The sequence below is a fragment of the Lytechinus variegatus genome, chromosome 6, assembly GCF_018143015.1.
Source record: "Lytechinus variegatus isolate NC3 chromosome 6, Lvar_3.0, whole genome shotgun sequence".
NCBI classification, from domain to species: domain Eukaryota; kingdom Metazoa; phylum Echinodermata; class Echinoidea; order Temnopleuroida; family Toxopneustidae; genus Lytechinus; species Lytechinus variegatus.
In genome coordinates, this window is record NC_054745.1 from 23,392,806 (window position 1) to 23,412,056 (window position 19,251).

General features: G+C 38.6%; 1 protein-coding gene across 2 annotated transcripts in view; it reads right to left on the bottom strand.

Moving 5' to 3' along the window:
* The window catches only part of LOC121417241, a 53,643-nt gene that overhangs the window by 11,458 nt on the left and 22,934 nt on the right, over positions 1-19,251 (bottom strand). Inside the window, exons 1-11 of one of the 2 annotated variants that reach the window (XM_041610876.1) lie at positions 16,571-18,936; positions 11,795-12,064; positions 10,610-10,849; positions 9,220-9,393; positions 7,930-8,208; positions 6,501-6,702; positions 5,449-5,603; positions 4,734-4,984; positions 2,429-2,617; positions 1,557-1,842; positions 372-529 (exon numbers count right to left, since the gene is read on the bottom strand). In XM_041610876.1, coding sequence (XP_041466810.1) covers positions 372-529; positions 1,557-1,842; positions 2,429-2,617; positions 4,734-4,984; positions 5,449-5,603; positions 6,501-6,702; positions 7,930-8,208; positions 9,220-9,393; positions 10,610-10,849; positions 11,795-12,064; positions 16,571-18,908 — 4,542 coding nt within the window. In that variant the 5' untranslated portion in view covers positions 18,909-18,936. Of the gene's footprint in view, positions 1-371; positions 530-1,556; positions 1,843-2,428; positions 2,618-4,733; positions 4,985-5,448; positions 5,604-6,500; positions 6,703-7,929; positions 8,209-9,219; positions 9,394-10,609; positions 10,850-11,794; positions 12,065-16,570; positions 18,937-19,251 lie in introns of those variants that run through there. The other variant, XM_041610875.1, reaches the window with a different exon arrangement.

Genomic DNA, 19,251 nt, shown 5'->3' on the forward strand with positions numbered 1-19,251 from the left:
GCCGAGCGGCAGCCGCAATTATTTGCCGAAAGCTTTCGAACTGTTTAACGCTCTTCTGTCGAATTAAACAGGAATGTTTGACTTCGCCATAAGAGAGGACATTCGCATGAAAATAGCTTTAAAAATTAATGATAATAATTTTTAAAAAAGGAACACGATGAGAAAGAAAATTAGCTCAAGATTAATATTATATCATGGTCAATATTGTTTTAGTAACGATGATCATCATTATTAGTATCATCATCTTTAACTAAATAAGAAAGATGGTGATAAAACCAATTTGTAGGTGTGGACAGAAAAGTCTTCACCCGGACTTGGGAGGGATTCAGACACCGGTTTTTTTTCATTGTGAGACGAAAAAAGAAACTTACGTCAGAGGCAGTATCTTCATAATCTCCATTTTCTCCAAATTCAAATGTGCAGCCGGTGACCATGTCGTAGACGTTAAAATCAATCTCTGCTAACCCTTCACTTGATTCACTGACGACCTTGACCCCGAGGCCGTATTGACTTCCGGGGGTCAGGATGGCTGCAGAAAAAAAGTATTTACAATTGCATCGGGGCGGATTGTAAAACATAGTAAATCTATTAATAATCACCTCTATTCTCCGATGACTTGATTGGCTTCCGGTTCACTCTCGCATAACGTTCAAAATTCCACTCTTTGTTTACAAAATTACCCATAATATGTCACCCAAATATCTCCAAGACCTTATTCCCTTCGTTCGTCCTCTTCTGTCAGATCCCTACGTTCATCACATTCCAATAATTCAATTCATGGCCCTCGCACTAAGGCCCGATATGGTGATCGTGCATTTTCTGTAATTGCTTCAACGCTCTGGAATAAACTCCCAACTCATATCCAAAATGCTCCCTCCGTGGAAATTTTCAAATCGTCACTTAAAACTCACGTTTTCTCATAACTTGTTTTCTTTTTTTTTTATTTTTAAAGGATTGACTGTATATTATTATAATTTGCCAACCTGTGCGCTTTGAAGCATCTGTATGAAGCGCCCTACAAATGTTATTATTATTATTATTATTATCACAAGGAACAGCTGAAAGGGCTTTGAACCGATACAACTGATCGGTGTAAGATTCGGAGACGACGAAAAATAGCAAATATTCCGTTAGTCCAGAGTCGCGGACGACGCTGCTGGTTTGGTTTACCAATTTTCGAAAAGTTGACTGTGTGTCATGAAGGGCCATAGAAAATTGAGTCCCTGTGATCCAGAAAGCTTTCGCGTCTTAGTTGCAGAAGCCACATAATAGCAAGGTGAATTGCAGATTGTTCTGCACCCTATCTGTTAATACAGCCTCAAATTTGTTTTTGTTTTTTAGTCACCAAACCATGCCTAGATTCTCTGTCTGTAGAAGCAGCTTAGCAATTGGGTGAACATATTCTCACTAGGTATCTAGACTATGTATTGACACTTTGTGAAAACCAATGGTTGGGAACCATTTCCTTTTTTATCCCCAAATTAAACGCAAACCACTCACATAATAAATAACCTACCAATATTACAGAATTGTGGAATTATAGAAAATAAACGCACATTTGTCAATCTTAAGCAACACGGTGTATCGCGTCCTCTTCTTGGAGATTGTTAGTTGGTAAGGCTTGTCTGAAGAACTGTCCTGAGAATCGGATTCTGCTGTCTCTTGGTCTTCCCTTGTCTTATCTATGATAACGGTGTACTGCGAATCACCAATTCCATCGAGACCACCCCGCAGGTCATCCAGCACCGTTTCGCTGTAATTGCCGTTGAACATGACCCTTATTTCCACGTCTTGCCCGGGCTTGTAAGAGCCTTCATTTGATCCGAGGAGTGCCAGCGAAATCTGCAACCAACATCGAGGAATGAGGCATATATGTTGAGTAGGGATTACTATTATTATCATTAATTTTTATTTCATTACATTTGTGTTGACGTAATGTGTTCACAAGGTGTTTTAAGTACGCTAAGTGATGATAGTGTTTACTTTTTAAGATGCTTAATGTTAACGAACGGGGTGGGATATCACACTCTCGATGCATACGCATTGTAAGTGTTAAAAAAATCACGGGGGGATTTTGTGAAGGAACGAAAAGTGGTTCCCACTGAGCATAAATTCCCATTTGTAACAAAGTGAAGATGTTTTGCGTTGCGTTCCAAGCTGTATTAAACCACAATGCAAAACTGTAATCACAGCACACGAACGCATATGGACACACACGTCAACCACACATCTTTACTCACACAGACCATATGTATTGCGTCGCCAACTTACTAGCTAATTATTGCCTTGAATGCGTTCGGGATCTGCAGCGCACCTCTGACAAGTCCATTTACGCGTATTCCTATATAGCCTCTGAGGGACTAGGAGGGCGCTATTAGATTACTAAAACGGCATGCATGTTAATAGCGGAATGAATCTGACAATTTACCCTTGGAGGACTTCCTTCTGTGACGGAAACCTTCACACTGTCGTGTACCTCTTCAAACCCAGCCTTGTTGACGTAACAAGAGATGGAATATGTCTTATCTATTGATAGCAATGAAGGCTCGATGGTCAATATGGCTACGTCTGTGTCCTCCTGTGAACTGGGTAGATCACATGTGAGTATTGAGGTCTCCTGAAAAAAAATGAAACAGCGTACGTTATCATGCAAATGTTAAACGGCAAATGTTTTGGCCAAAAAGCAATTGGGACAACAAAGGGGAGGGGCATTTTAGGGAGTATTTCACGAAGTAAAAATGAAAAGAAACGAAATTACATTTCCTTGCACTTACACAAAATTAATGTTGGGATTTTCATTGCAGAAATAGCACATCTTAAAGTCATAATGGTCAATAATTCGTCGAAATTGATTTACAATATCCCATACAAGTACGGCTTACTTAATTTAATACAGAAGGAATTCAGATAGGACTTCACAAATTAGGGAGAAACAAAATTTAAGTTTCGAGTTCACTCGAAAATGAAATTTTGTACTTGCGCAATCTTGACAAAACTTCGAAGGTCAAATAGGGTAACAAAAGGCCGCGCATCTTGCCTTTTAAACTTTAAAAATTCAAATTTTGACAGAATGAAAAAAACAACAACCACGTTTTCAGATGAGCTTCCCCCTATCCCCCCAGTGGAGCGTTGTGGCCCAGTGGATTGGTCTCCGGACTTTGAAACAGAGTGTCATGGGTTCGAATCCCAACCATGGCGTAATTTCCTTCAGCAAGAAATAGATCCACACTGTGCTGCACTCAACTCAGGTGAAGTAAATGGGTACCTGGCAGGAATTTATTCCTTGAAACGCAGCGCGCGTAACAGCTGCACTGCTGAAGCCAGGGTAATTATGCTGCATATACTGTATAGAGCGCTTAGAGACTTCTGACAAAGTGAGTATTATGCGCTATATAAGCAAGTATAATTATTATTATCATTTTTCCCTTTTAAAGGCTATATTACTATTATATTATATAAATAGTGTACAATCTATTGTACAATATACTGGATTATATGTACGACAAATATAAAATTATCCCGAGTGCAGGTTTATTTCACCGAGGCCGAAGGCCGAGGTGAAATAGGCTTGCACGAGGGATAATTTTATATTTGGAGTTCATATAGTCCAGTAATATTGTATGATAGAACGTTCACTATTTATTATAGTAAATAGATCCCTCAATCTAAGCCCCCCATCATGGATTTTACCACAGTCTAGATCTAGATGGCATACGTTCTTCTTACCTTATATTTGTGAAATTCCAATTGAACACGATGTTCAATTTGTCGTCTGCTGCAAGGGGTTAAACCACGTAAATTTGTATTTCTATCTGCTATCGGAAATTATAAAAATGCTACTTTGGGAAATCGATATACAAATATATCGATTGAAAACAAATTAATCGACATTCTCCCCATTCATTTAACACGGGTTTTGCCATCCAAAAATTGAAAGTTATATTGTACATATGTACAATATAACTTTTTGAAGGGAGGTCACGTGGTACCAATCCAGCCAATCACAGCTCGTATTTTACTACCACTATTTACTATATATATATATATATATATATATATATATATATATATATATATATATATATATATATATATATATATATTCATAGAGATCTTTCCCTAGCGACTTTGTTTGGGGTTGCTGGTCACATACCTAAGGCTTCCGACTTTCAATCAAAAGGGCACAGTTCGAAACAACACCATGGCGTGCTTTGCTTCGGCAAGATATTTAACAGCATTGGGCTGCACTCAACCCAGGTGAGGTGTATGTGTACCTAACATGGTCAATTCATTGAATGCACTCAGCCCTTGAAGGCAGATCGTGTTTAAGCTTAGGTAACCTTCTTAGCGTGCTTCAGAGTATTTTATTTGTAGATACTGATAGATTGCTCAATATATTTTTTTTTAAACAAGTGCACACCACAAGTTACCAATAATGCACATAGCATTTCCATTTATTTGTAAGCAGGATAAGAGCATTGTAGAATAAATGGCTTGCTCACGGGCATAGGTGCCGGGGATCGAACCCCGGCCTTTCCATGTTTAGCCAGGCGCCTTAGACCACTCGGCCACGGCACCTCTATGAATGCCCATAACGATTACAATCGTCATCATTATCATGTTATCGTTATTGTTGTTGTTGTTATTATAAACATTGTTATATCATTATTGTTATTATTATCACCATTGTTGTTGTTTTTATTATTGATAACATCATGAATAGGCAAACTTACATCCCAACATCCCCACCGGAAATCAAGGCCGGGATCGGGCTCATCCCCTTGGTAGCTTGGATCGTTTGAAAATGAACAATCTAGATCGACTGAGTCCGAAGCCGTCCCAACGGTGATACTATCGCCGCCCTTGATGCGTGCTCTGAGCGGCGCCTTTACGACAGTCAGCGTCACTGAAGCGGACTTCGTTTTCTGGTCGGTTGGACTCCCGTAGGTCACCGTTACAGTTGCAGTGATTTCCGATGCACCAACTGCGCAAGTTGATGATAAAACGCCGTGTGTATATTTTAAGAATAAACATCATGATAAAACAATAAAATGCGTGATCTTGCTTACCATGAATCAACATCAATATGGGAAGTAAGGGAAACAGAAATTGCGTTTAAATGGAAAAAAATCCTAGAGTTTGGTATGATTTGAAATTACATTTGATCTGTGCGATAAATGATTGAGGTTGCACTGAATTAAGTTTGTTGAAAAGAAAAGAAATAAAATCACGAAAGGTGACGGAAAATTACTAGACTTTTTGCAAGTCGCTGTACACACAACTGCACATATCCGAACACATTTCAGCGGCTATTGATAATATCGTAAATTCGATAGTATTTTGTAGAGCAGCAGATTATTTGGGGCATCTGTTTGTTCCTAACATGAGCTGTTTTCCGATTTCCACGGCATGGATTCACCCGTTAAAAAATTCCATTTGACAACTTACCTAGATTACTTGGTAGGAAGCGAAGTCCTCTCTTACGGAGGGCGTCCTCATCGAACTCAACCCCTTCAACGGACCACTGGTATTCAGCACGTGAGGCGACAAGCTTTTCACATCCAGTTCCTTGTTCAAAGGTAAATTGGGCAATAAGGCCAAACCTATGATGAGGAAAAGTATAGATTGTAACAACCTGGGTGTTCAAACTTACACACGTTTGCGTCGCTAGAGAATCCCACCCTGATGTGTTGTAATGGCACCCAGAGATTAAACATAACACCAAACAGAGAAAAGGAAAAAGCGACCACATGTGGTGTAATAACACCGTAATGTGTTGAGGTGATGAACAAACAGCAACAATTTGATGCCGGAGTAAAATAGCTGGCAGGGTTACTATTGTACACCATCAATACCTCACTTTGTTGAGGTGTAACAACGAACGTGCCTATGCTCTCCTCTTAGGTTCCATGACATTTGCTCCGGCGACAATTGCTCCGATGGAAAGTCTGCACATTAAGCGAAACATAAAAACCCAACCTCCAACACAAAATAAACCCTAATCCTAATCTTTACATCGCTCTGAACCAAAAACTCTATTACTATCCTCACTCTAGTTCTATGCCTTCTGAGATATTAAGACCGGAGCAATTGTCGCAGGAGCAATTGTCGTGTCACCCTCCTTTTAATATATACGGATTCATAACCATTTCTTATTTCTATGAAGCAAAGAAATGTAGCATGAAATTCGCATATGCAATCATGTCTATTGGGCCACGAGTTTTATCACTGCCCAACTGGGTTGCGTCACATGATCTTGATAGTGTCTCAAATTGTTCATGAATTAAACAAGATTTGCATTCTTTCTTTTTTTTAAACTTAGTTATGAAGGTTCTTCTCTGATTATAGCAATAACAATCATTTACATTTGGCAATAACTTTGGCACTAAAGTAGCATCCGTATTCAAATAGAAATATGCCCTATAGAAAAGCATTTGCTTCGTAAAAAATCTCGTCCTTGGTCCTGAGAACCTTGCATGCATTGGCATGGAAATACTCACTTCTTATTCGCCGAAACTTTGGTGCCTTTTATGTTACCATTCTTTTGAATTTCTAACCACGGCTCTGGGACATTGCTCTTGCGTATGGTGAATTCAGTAGAGTTAGACAGCCCGAGCTTATTGGTCACGGTCAACCTAAATGTGTACGGGTTTACCTCTGGCAAGGCCTCGGTAGTGGAGACCATCCGGTCATTATTAGCATCTGTTTGGAAATGACAAAGATGAAAGCATAGAATATGATCAAATCTGAATTATGATTTTTCAGCGTCAGACGTCTCCTAAATGGTTACACTTCGCAATTCCGAAGGATCTTTATTTCGAAGGTTCGTAATTCCGAAACACGTAAATTTCCTATATCGTGATGTCGTTATTCCGAAATGGAAAAACGGTTCGTTAATCCGAACATTTGTGGCGTAATTCCGAAGGTTCGTTAATCCGAAAACGAAATGAGAGTCGCAATTCCGAAGGTTCGTTAATCCGAAAACGAAATGAGGCTCGTAATTCCGAAGGTTCGTTAGTCTGAAAACGAAATGAACAATGAACATCATTTCGTTTTCGGATAAACGAACCTTCAGAATAACGAACCTTCGGAATAACGAAGCTTCGGAATTACGAACGTATACGCTCCTAAGTATCTTCACGTCTTTGGCTAACTTGTTCATTTCTCTCCTGGGTAGTTTTTATGCACATAGATATTATATAAAACACACACCACAGTCCAAGCTTTAAAGCACATACGGAACAGCAATCTTAAAGGGGAGGGATGAAATGTGTGTAGTCTCTCATTAACTGTTATATGAATACATAGTCTTAGAATATACGTTTACAGATATCAGTTAAGAGAACAAATCGATCTACAATTTTATTTGTAAAGGTAAGCTAAAATATTTTGAGAGGAAAAGCAATTTTTTGCTACTTGGTAACATAATTACTGCGGTGTAAATGTATTGAGTAGTTAATTAGCATTTTATCATTAAATTGGGTCTACATTTCTAGACTACACTAGCATTATGGGTCACGAAACTGGCCAGGTATGAGTAGTTGAGGACTCGAGATGGCGCTATTGGTTCGTATCTGACTTACCAGTACCACCTCAAGTGCACAAATACCCAAATCTGGTTAGTTTCTAACCCATGATACAACATTCTGGATACGGTGGTATTCTCACATTTTGATAACATGCTTATTCAGTACTCAGTGCATTTGATATTTACCAAAAATTGCTATCCTTTCAAAGACATTTAGTTTCTCAAATATGATTATAAGATATGAATTATTTGTATTATCAATATAGTTATCTCGAAAAATGTAATTTGAAACTAGCTTTTTGTAGATCACAGCCAATGATAGTCTACAAACTGTGTGAGTTATTCAGTTAGCTCCCATTTTAACACTCTTTAGTGTTTCCCCAGTGTATTTTGATAATTACCGTTAGCTTCTTGAATCTTATCTGTCAGCCTAGAATCGACATCCTCCGTCGGACTCACTAGTGCCCACTCGTATGTTAAACCACATGACCGGCCACCTGTCGAAGGTCGACCGGAGAGGGCGAACTGTCCACAAGCGGGAACCTTCGGTCTACCGTCTATAACAGCCTTTGGGGGCTTGGGGTCGTTCGGAGCCAGCACATTGACGGTGCCGGAAGCAGTATGGGAGAAAAGACTCCTAGCAGCTTTGATCCTATCAGGCTTAAGAGTGATGCTGCTTCCTGCAAAGAACAAAAAGAGGCAGTAATGTAACCGACAACAAATGTCGCTAACATATGGTAACTCATAAGATTATTATCTAAACAGATCCAACTCGTGATTCTTCTGCAAGCATTTCAATAGAAGTAGTAAGGCAGAAACAGGCACGAACTAGAATCTGTATTTTGGCGAAAGGGGAAACGATTTTTACGCTAGTAGAAAGGTGAAAGAAACATAAGGAAAAGAAAGGGAATATTTCATGGAGATGAAGTAAGAGGAAAAGGGGATCGAGACAAGGAAAGAGTGTGTGAAAATGAGATTGATGGAAATTGGGAGAGAAAAAGAGAGGGAGTTGGAGGCTTAGTTTACTTTTCAAATGGTCTATTTTTGCAAGGACCGAACCAATTTGTTCTGCAATCAATCGGCGTTCCGTTTACACTACACTTGGTCCAATAGCTGCATGTCGTTTGGTGTAATGGCCAGGGCCCCGTTTTACAAGGAGTTGCGACTGATCAGATCCATCACAACTATGGACGGCTTGCAACGTCAACATCTAAAATGCACATTTGCTCAAAATGTTGTTTAGATAGAATGTATATTTGTAAATTAATCGTTTTCCTGACAATATGATGCGTTTACCTTTGTTTGCAAAAAACAGAACAATTTACAAATTATGACACTGTGGATTTCCATTGAGTTATGATCAATTGAATCAATCGTGGATCATATTTTTTAAAGTCAAATCAATGTTAAACAAATGCCTTTAAGGGCAACTAGACCATTTGGCTACCAGGGGCCGTTGCAGAAAGAGTTGAGATCAAATGCAACTCAAAAAATATATTTCGCAACTTAATATTCAGCCAATGAAGGACCCGCATTCAGGACTTGCGTTTGATATTTTGAATTGCGTTTAAACGCAACGCTTTCTGCAACAGGCCCCAGAAGAAGTAGTTGCTAACGAAGTAAACGGAGACCAAGTGGGATAGGACTGAGCGAAAAAAGAGTTGAGGGTGGTGCAGATATTATCTACTTACCTGTGGTGATGGTTGCATCACATCCCAGACCAACAATCAAGTTCTTCCCGTCTTTCCATTTGCACACAGCGTTTTCACCCAAATGATTGATGGTAGGTTTGTCGAAAATGCTCGAACACTTTCGAAGATCCTTGATAGCCACATTCTTGTTGAAAAAGATGATGATTCCATCGCCTGAAAGATTACAAAATAAAATGGAAATAAAAGGCAACGAAGAAATAACAACATCTATATATAATGGCACGCACTTGTAAGCACACGCTCACGCATAGGCGAGCCCTCACACGCAAAATTTGCACGTGAAAACCAACGATATTCAATATTTCACAAAAGTAAAAATACATAGAACATAAACGAACAAGCGCGCACACGCATCCATCCACACACAAACAGATCATAACACATTGCCACCTCACATACCTACACAGGCATTGCCCCCCCCCCTCACCCACACACACACAATAATGCGCACGTGTGCAAAACTTGAAATGGCAGCGTCGAGCTAAGTCTACTGAGTTGTACTTGTCGGTATAAACTTTTGATAGATTGCAAATTTTATTTGGGGGTCCAAGATGGTAATCTGCCACTTACCATAAAGAACGTAAAGCGATTTGCTATAGCTTACTCTGATTTATCAATTGTAGAATTGCAGCAAAAATTTGGATTCGATTAAGATTATTCATGAAAGGTACTGGATCATGCAATTTTGTCTCAAATTCCCTGTAGAGTTCATGGCATTATATATATGACTCATAATGTTATATATGAAACATGATGCTGATGCGCCTGGAATTTTGTCTTTTTAGTAGAGAGCTGGAATATTAATTCTGGTTTCGATATAAGTTTGTAATTGTTATAGGGGTTCTCCTGGTTGAAAGTCATGTGACTATACATGAAATCAGAAGAACTAATCGCTGGAAAAAAAAATCCAAGTCGGAAAAGGAAAAACAAGGTAACGACGTTTTCAAGAGCTGCATCATTTCGATGAAACTGTTCCATGCATGTCCTCATGAATATGCAATGTAGGAGCTGGTGGTGTCTTAATTGAATAATGATAAATTATACTTATAACATCATCATGACTACTGGTTTAATGTAATCCTTTCTGCAACTTATTTATTTGTTGTTGGTTTTTTTAAAGGGAGATGACACCTTTGGAACATGCGGTAACTGTAGCAAAAATAAGGATAAATTATAGATATTCATATGTAGTCCTCCAATAAAGGGGAAATGTGCGCTAATTACAGGGCTTTTGTAATCGTTGCTTGCATTTTTTAACTTTTTAAAAGGGAAACACACCTTCGGAACATGCGGTAATTGTTGCAAAATAAGACGCATCTTATGGAAGCTTCAGGTTTCACTTACAATTTTAAAACATATACTAACTTACCTTCATTGGTCAATCGAGCGCTAGAAATGATGGGAGCCTCGACAAATACGGATATGTTGTGGCATTTTCCCGAAGGTGCATCATCGGTGCGAATTCTGGAGCGACCATCAATGGTCGGGCACAGCAACAGCAACCGCGATCCCAATCCGCAGAATTTCCCAGAAATTACAAGTTCTCTATTGGTGGTAAAATTCGTGTTGTCGATTCTAATCATATTGCTACTTCCTTTGGCCAGTTTGGCTGTTAAAAAGATAAAGGGATAGTATACAAATAATGCACGTAAGCGTATGCATGCAGGGCCAAATAATGAACGATGTGTGAGAAGAGCCAATGGATACACCGCACCGAGGCCCACAGGACCGAGTGCGGTAAATCAATTTGGCGAGTCGAGCACAGAGTTCATTATTCAGGTCCTCTTTGCTCAAGAATGCATGTTTTTTTTTACAATCCCCTCCTCCCCCATGTTATTGAGTTGCCCCAAATGCTGTATTTGATCTAAATTCTTGATAATTCTAGATAATTCCAGACCTCGCACTATCCTGAACTCTGACGTCAGAGTGCAGGATAGTACTTTTGGTATGACGTCAGAGTGCAGGATAGTGCATTTTGGATGCAATAGTGCAATTCGCTGAATATCCTGTGATCCGATTTGGACCAATCAGATTGCAGTACATTATTGGGAGTTGTATAAAACAAACTTTAACATACACCGTTGAATATTCTGAAGTCAGGTTTAACTTAAAATTCTGGTTTAGTTGTGGGTTAACAGTGGAAAGCCAAATGTTACGTGAATCTATAGCAGTAGAAATGAATGTATCAGCCCATTTGCCTCTCAAAATATTCTTAAACTTTTTAGGAAGGGTCCATTAGATACTTTGTTTTCACTGTTAAGGATTCTAAGGAATCATTAAAAAGCAAAATGAACGTTAGAAGCATTCAATGTAAACACAATTTTGACATGTTTGGCTTCCCATAATTTTAGCACAAAGACCATGGTCTATTAAGTTAAACCTGACATCAAAATCAATTAAAAAAAATGGCACATCTACTCTCATTCGAAAGAAAAATGCAAATACTTGTGTACACGTAACGATTAAATGCCTAAAAACTGTGTGTAGATAATAATGTTCGCTCTGTGGATACCTGCAGTTATTAAGTTATAAAGACGAAACTGTACTAAATTACCCTGTTTTCCATTGAGTAGAAATGGCATCTCCGGTAGTGATTGCTCCGCCCGTCTGAACGCACCGAAATCGTCGTAACTAATCACCTCCCTGGTTTCACCATCGCCTCCCCTTTCGCTTTCAGCTTCCTCTTCCTCCTCAGTGCCATCGGTTTGTTGGGCGCCCTCTTGCGGCATGGGAATCGTGTAAGTGAGTCTGAACGGGGTGCATTCCTCATCATAGGAGAGTGTGAACATATGTTCATCCAAGACAAGTCTTGGAAGTCGATATACTGCAAAAGGGAGTTCAGCCAGAGACTATACACAGTAAATTCGATGTTTTAATATATGAACCTTACTGTAACTGTTTAGCAGTTTAAACAACCACTCTCAAATTATTTGAGAATTTAATTTTAGAGATTTTAGTCTGTTTTTTTAACATTTTAAACACTTGTTAGAACTTTTAACCAACCGATGCAAGTTTCATATATCAAACAACGTTGGATAAAAAAATTATTCAGTATTTTCACTGTGTAGAATAATGAAAATATGTCATATATATATATATACTTATTATTTTAATCACGTGCTCATGATTACCATCATTTTATACTGTATTATCAAAACCCTGTCTATTAAGGCCACCATAGGGAGACACATCTAGCGGCCACTGAGGACAGGTGTCCGTTTTTAAAGAAAAAAAAACGTAAAACGGAAACGAGGAGGTAAGTGAAAGAACTGGTCCGTGTATTCCCCGTGCATTTATTTTAAAAAAATATGCTCTGTATATCAACGCAACGGACAAAGTAAATGTCTTTCTTTTTTGTGATACTTAAATCTCGGTGGAACATCCTCTGATTAAATTTCGAAAATACTTTCATGACAGTCAATTAAGGCACAACTAAGATTATATGCTTAACTTGGACGTCTAAATCAACGAACTACATAATCATAGGGGTATCGTTTACGCACGTTGATATAAAAAGTCCTTAGCTTACACACAAGCCACTAGCATTCTCATTTCACTTCATTAGCATACGGTATTGAAAAGAAATTATAAAAAGGGAAGAATATACAGAGCTACTTCCTTCGAAATACATGTTTAGGGGTAAACAGAGGTATTAAATAAACAACCGAGGAATGCGACTACCTTGAGAATTAGGGGAAACAATTTAAGATTAAAAAATAAAGTGAGAAAGAAAGAGTAAACAAAGCAGAAAAGATAACATACATATATATACTATATATATATGTATGCTATCTTTTCTGCTTTGTTTACTCTTTCTTTCTCACTTGATTTTTTAATCTTGAATGTTTCCCCTAATTCTCAAGGTAGTCGCACATTCCTCGGTTGTATATATATATATATATATATACATATTTGAGAGCTATGCACCTTTTTAAATCTACGATTTTATGTCCACGGCATTTACTCAACCTTTTGATATATATATATATATATATATATATATATATATATATATATATATATATATATATATATATATATATAACAAATAAAGCATAAATTATTTGAAAAAATAAGAAAATTAAGAACAGGGAGAAAATGATAAAAATGTACTATTATTTGACTCTTACATATAATATTGTTGCACGAACCTTGCATTCTCAAACAATAACCTGATGTCGCACGCCTTGTTTCAGTACAAAGGAGAACGGCATTGGTCATAAATAATTGATCATTCTTGGGACAATGGGGGCAATAATAGCATCATGATTTTGCTACAAACAATACATATGGGCAATATTTACACGAATGCGGTTTCTTTGGGATAGATCTAAGGTTTTTGGTAAGCTATAAATGTAATAATTGGTGCAATGCAATTATTCGTATGCCAGGTCAAAGTGATGTGTATTAGACTTGGTTTATAAGATAGCGATTTGGATCGTTATATCTGATAAACCGTCACCACCTCAAAAACATGAACTAGTCAATAGTACGAATCATTGACTAAAAGTCCATCATTTGAGGGGCATCCTAACTACCAATATACAGTGGTTATTAACGTATACATCAATGGAACCAAATCTGCCCTGTAGAAAACTTATGTGAAGAATCTAGTAGTTGATAGGTTAACATTCTTTTTATAGGTATTCTGAATGCCCTCTTTAATATACCCGCAGACTACCGAATCATCTCGCTTTCCCAAAGATTAATTTTCAATAGGCAGACGGTTAATTGGTGAAGAAGTATACAATATGAATTTATTATCGATCCCTTTCACAATACACGTGCTAAATCTAAGTGTGAGTAAGCCATAAAATGTAGGATCTGCATATTATTGCATTGTTTTAGAATAATGGAAAAATATTTCTAAACCTCAAATTTCTCTATCATTTTAAGAATTCCTATACAATATATAGGTCTCTGTTTGCTTCTAAAATCTTTTCAATCTAGTTGGTTTGTAGACTACTTTTAAACTGTCCTTTGTTGTGTCATTTGTTTATTTCCTTATCATATGTTTGTTTATCAATACAAATCTAGGAGTCAATAAGTGAGAAATATCAATTCACATCCCTAAGATTTCCTTTGGAAAAAAACAACAAAAAGTAATAATAGAAGGATAAATAAAATAAAACCCCAAACAATTGAATCATTTGCCATTAAACTCATTATCAATATATAATGCTATACCTTCAGAATTTGAAGGACTTTTAAAAGTATAATTCCCGTCCTATACTGATATTAATAAAAATGGGTTAATTTTCCATTCGCGATCAATCTCGTCAAACATCAAGCGAGCATCGATTTCCTGCTCGTTGTTTACACGTAACCATGGTATTATTGGTCTTGGCAATATTGACACGACCGCGATGAGAAAGAAAAAATAAAAGGGGAAAGCATGAGAAGTCAGAAATACAATTCTACCATCATCACGCTCTTCATCTATTCCCACTGCAACTACTGGCAGATTATTGAGTCGTAAGATATCACAAAGTCAATGAAAATTGCAGTGGTCGATTGCACGTTGACCGTTGTAGTTCATGTTGAACAGTCTTTATTCTACTTGTTTCTTTTTCCCCCTTTGAATACCCATAAATCAGCTTAGATCAATTCCTTGTCCTTAACGTTGAGCCATTGGACAGATATAGATGGAATCTTTTTATTTTAACATCCATTTCTTAAAATATAATGCATATGCGCCACGAAACCATAGATCGATTTAATTATTTTAGCAGTGGTGGAAATCATATACATTTGATAAATATACATTTCAATGTGTATGTGAATTATGATAATAATCTATCTTAAAATATAATCTATCATTGTTCAATTTTGAAAAGAAAAGGGCAAAAGCGGCAAATGGTCGGATGAATTATCTGTTCTACCCTCGCGTATAGTATATCATCGGAAAAGTTTGATATCAAAAGTAAAAAAAGAGACGATTTGGGGCTTTTTAGGCGTGAATCTTGGATCATCATCGTAAAAATGAGTGCAATTCTTTTTTTACAATCATCGAACCTTTCCCACGCTCACTCGAAAACTGTGATTTGAATTCGAATTCCAGAGCGAAGGCGGTATCTACCTTTGGTGACTTGGCAATCAAAGCACTGCATCGCAAATACAAACTATGATGAGCATTGTATTATCTACGGATTAAGTGCTTGAACGGTCACTTGAGATCCGTCCCCCCCCCCCTCCAATATGTTTTGGAGGTCAAGCCTTTCACACGCAGAATTCGTACCGTAATTTGAGTGACTCTTAACTGGAATCCACCTCCGGAAGAGAATTTGAATTCGTGATTGTGATTAGCGTTCGCGATTCTAATCATGTCCTAGTTTGGTTTCACACGTGCTAAAAATTCGTCAATAGCCTTATTTCTCACTGGAATTATCATTGATTGAATTATTGCATTTATTCTTTTTCATTCCAAAATGTAACAAAGGTTACAATGTAAAGCAGAACACAAAAATATGATATACAGAAATGAACAAAACAAACCCACTGGAAAGCAAAGCGTGTTAGTATGGGTTCCCTGCAATAATTATTTAATTTAAGTATATCTTTGATCAATGAAAAAGAATACTAGTGGGGTCAAGCCCATTTAAATAACGATTTTTTTTTACAGTGTGAAATGGCGGTTAGTGAACTCTAATCAATGTTATAAACAAAGAAAAATATATGTATATATATATATATACATATATATATATATATATATATATATATATATATATATATATATATATATATATATATATATATATATGTAATTATAATGTTTTTGGACACTTCCGCCATATTAACGAAGCGTATAACCATGATAACCGGATAACCGAATGTCCGCATATCAACGAAGCATTATAGCCACGATAACCGAGAATAACTATCGTCAAAGGAACCGCCCCCCCCCCTTCTCTCTCTCTCACACACACACATTTCTCTATCCAATATATTTGAACCTGTTCTCGATTTTAACCGTCATATTGCTTTGGTTCAAAATCAATGTAATTCAGATAATTTGAGAGAGCATTGCGATCGAGGGTATTCCTTGAGGATAGTTATAAAAGATTCATATATGCCCGTAGCCTAGTTATGCAAGAATTGAATTTCTAAACCCTATAGTAAAGGCCTATTTATGTTATATTTTGTGCACATAATTAGCAGAAGTTTGACAAGTATTTAGGAGAATGAGCAGACTTCTTTGTTAATCTTATAAAGCGCACGACCTATCTGACATCAGATAGCATCTGAATTTACGCTTAAAAACCACGAGTGTTAAAAATGCACACGTACAATCATATTAGTAACAAACTTATAAGTAGCCATTACTTACGGGGACCAGACTCGTCCTCGAAATCTTCGTCGCGATTATGACTTTCAGTTAGATTTTCATGGGTATGGCTCTGATCGCCAGTTTCCGTGTTTACTCCTTCCTCTTGTTGGTCATCTGTCTGATCATTTGTTTGTTCATCCTTCGGGTTATCTCCATCCTCCTGCTCGGCGTCTTTTGTTCCGTCCCCTGCTTGTCCACCCGCATCGTCATCCGTTTGGTCTCCTGTGTGGACGTTCCCACCATCCCTTTCCTCTTCATCTGTCTGATCATGAGTTTGATCACCGGCTTGTTCACCATTTTGATTTCCTTGGGCATCTTCCTGTTCACCTGTCTCCTCTTCAGTCTGACCGTTTCCTTGGTCATCGGAGCTCGTTTGATTATTTGTTTTATCGGTCGTTTCCTCGTTGACATTGCCATGTTCTTGTCCATGGTCTAAATCGTCTTCTCTATCCCCGGTTTCGCCACCCATATGGCCACCTGTTTGATCATTGTCCTGGCTCACTGTTTCGGGATTATTGCCATCACCCGTCTCTTCACCAGTCCCTTCTTCCTGGCCATCCGTTTGGTCGCCTGCTTGGCCGTTTATTTGTTCATCATTTTGGTCACCAGTCTCATCGACAGTTTTGTTACCCCTTTGCACATCTGGTTTGTCATGTATTTGGTCATCTGTTTGTTCATCTGTTTGGTCGCCTGTTTGGCCACCTGTTTGATCACCAGTTTGGTCGGCTGTTTGGTCATCTGCTGGATCACCAGTTTCGCCATTGGTTTGAACACCCGTTTGGACATCTGTATTGTCGTCCGTTTGATCACTTGTTGGATCACCGGTTTGATCTCCCGTTTTGTCACCCGTTTGGCTGTCTGTTTGCTCCCCTGTTTGGCCATCTGTTTGGTCACCCGGTTTGTCATGTGTTTGATCACCCGTTTGGTCACCTGTTTGGTCCCCAGTTTGGTCACCCGTTTGACCACCTGTTTTGTCACCCATTTGGCTATTTGTTTGGTTGCCCGTTTGGAAATCTGTATGGTCATCATCAGTTTGGTCACCCGTTTGGTCACCTTTATGGACGTCTGTTTGGTTCCCACTTTGGTCAGCAGTTTGACCTTCTGTTTGATCACCCGTTTGGACATCAGTTTGGTTACCCATTTGATCACTCGTTGGATCACCGGTTTGATCACCCGTTTTGTCACCCGTTTGGCTATTTGTTTGGTTACCCGTTTGGAAATCTGTATGGTCATCATCAGTTTGATCTGTTTGGTCACCTGTTTGGTCACCTGTTTGGTCACCTTTATGGACTTCTGTTTGGTTCCCAATTTGATCAAATGTTTGGTCACCTGATGGATCAACAGATTCGTCACGACTTTGGTCACCAATTTGTTCATTGGCTTGTTCGCCCGTCTGTTCATCTGTTTGATCTCTATGCTGGCCCTCCGTTTGGTCACCAGTTTGGCCATCTGTTTTGTTACCAGTCTGGCCGTCTTGGTCTCCCGTTAGGTCACCTGTTTGATCACCAGTATGGTCATTTGTTTGGTCGTCCGGTTGGTCACCTGATTCATCACCGGTTTGACCACCCATTTGTTCACCCGCTTGACCATTTATATTGTCACCAGTTTGTTCGCCCGTTTGATTATTTGCTGGGGTATAAGTGTGGTTACCCGTTTGATAACCAGTTTCGTCACCGGTTTGGTCTTCTGTTTGACCATCCGTTTTATCACCAGTTTGGTCGCCAGTTTGATCACCCATTTTGTCACCCATTTGACCATTCGTTTGGTTAACAGCTTGGCTATCAGTTTCGACACCAGTTTGGTCCCCCGTTCGATTACCAGTTTGGTCCCCCGTTTGATCACCCATTTCGTCCCCAGATTGATCACCCATTCGGTCCCCAGTTTTGTCGCCCGTTTGGTCATTTGTTTGATCACCAGTTTGTTCATCTGTAGTGTCATCCGTTTGGCCATCCATTTGGTCACCGCTTCCTTCCCCCGTTTGGTCATCTGTCTGACTACCTGCTTGGTCACCTGTCTGACTACCTGCTTGGTCACCCGTCTGATTACCAGCTTGGACGGTAGTTTGAGCAGTCTGGACGTCCGTCGGATCTCCTCCTCCATCGTTTGTCCCTTCCGTCGTTTGGCCATTAGTCTGGCCACCTTCACGGTTATCAGTCTCAGCATTATCTCTAACCTGGTCACCGAACGTCGCTCCATCTGATGAGCTTTGTCCAGTACTACTTTCTTGCCCATCAATTGGTCTAGCAGTTGTAGAAGGCCCCTGGCCCTCCATTGCCTGCAGTTCTTTTCCAAAGAAAGTTACTCCAAAGATTAAAAGAACAGCCCACTTTTCCATCATGTTCAGCTCTCCGTAACTCTCGTTATATGTTTCCACGTGTGTGGTATGTGGTTCCTCCTCAATTATTGAAATAAGATAGTTATGTAATAATATTTTCATTAACATGTAAAATTTTCGTTTAGAGGAACGCGCCTTCAGGCGAAAAGCAGTATCTAATGTGAGGAAATCGTCACTTCAGGACTACTCGGTAATAAATGACTCTCCAACATGTGAAAGGAGGATGAAAACATTCATGATTGGTTTTGATACAAAGCTGTTAAGAATAATACTTCTGCTGCCAGCTATCTAGAAAAAACATAAGTAAGAATATATTTGATCAGGGTGGATCCCTTTTGAAGGTTAA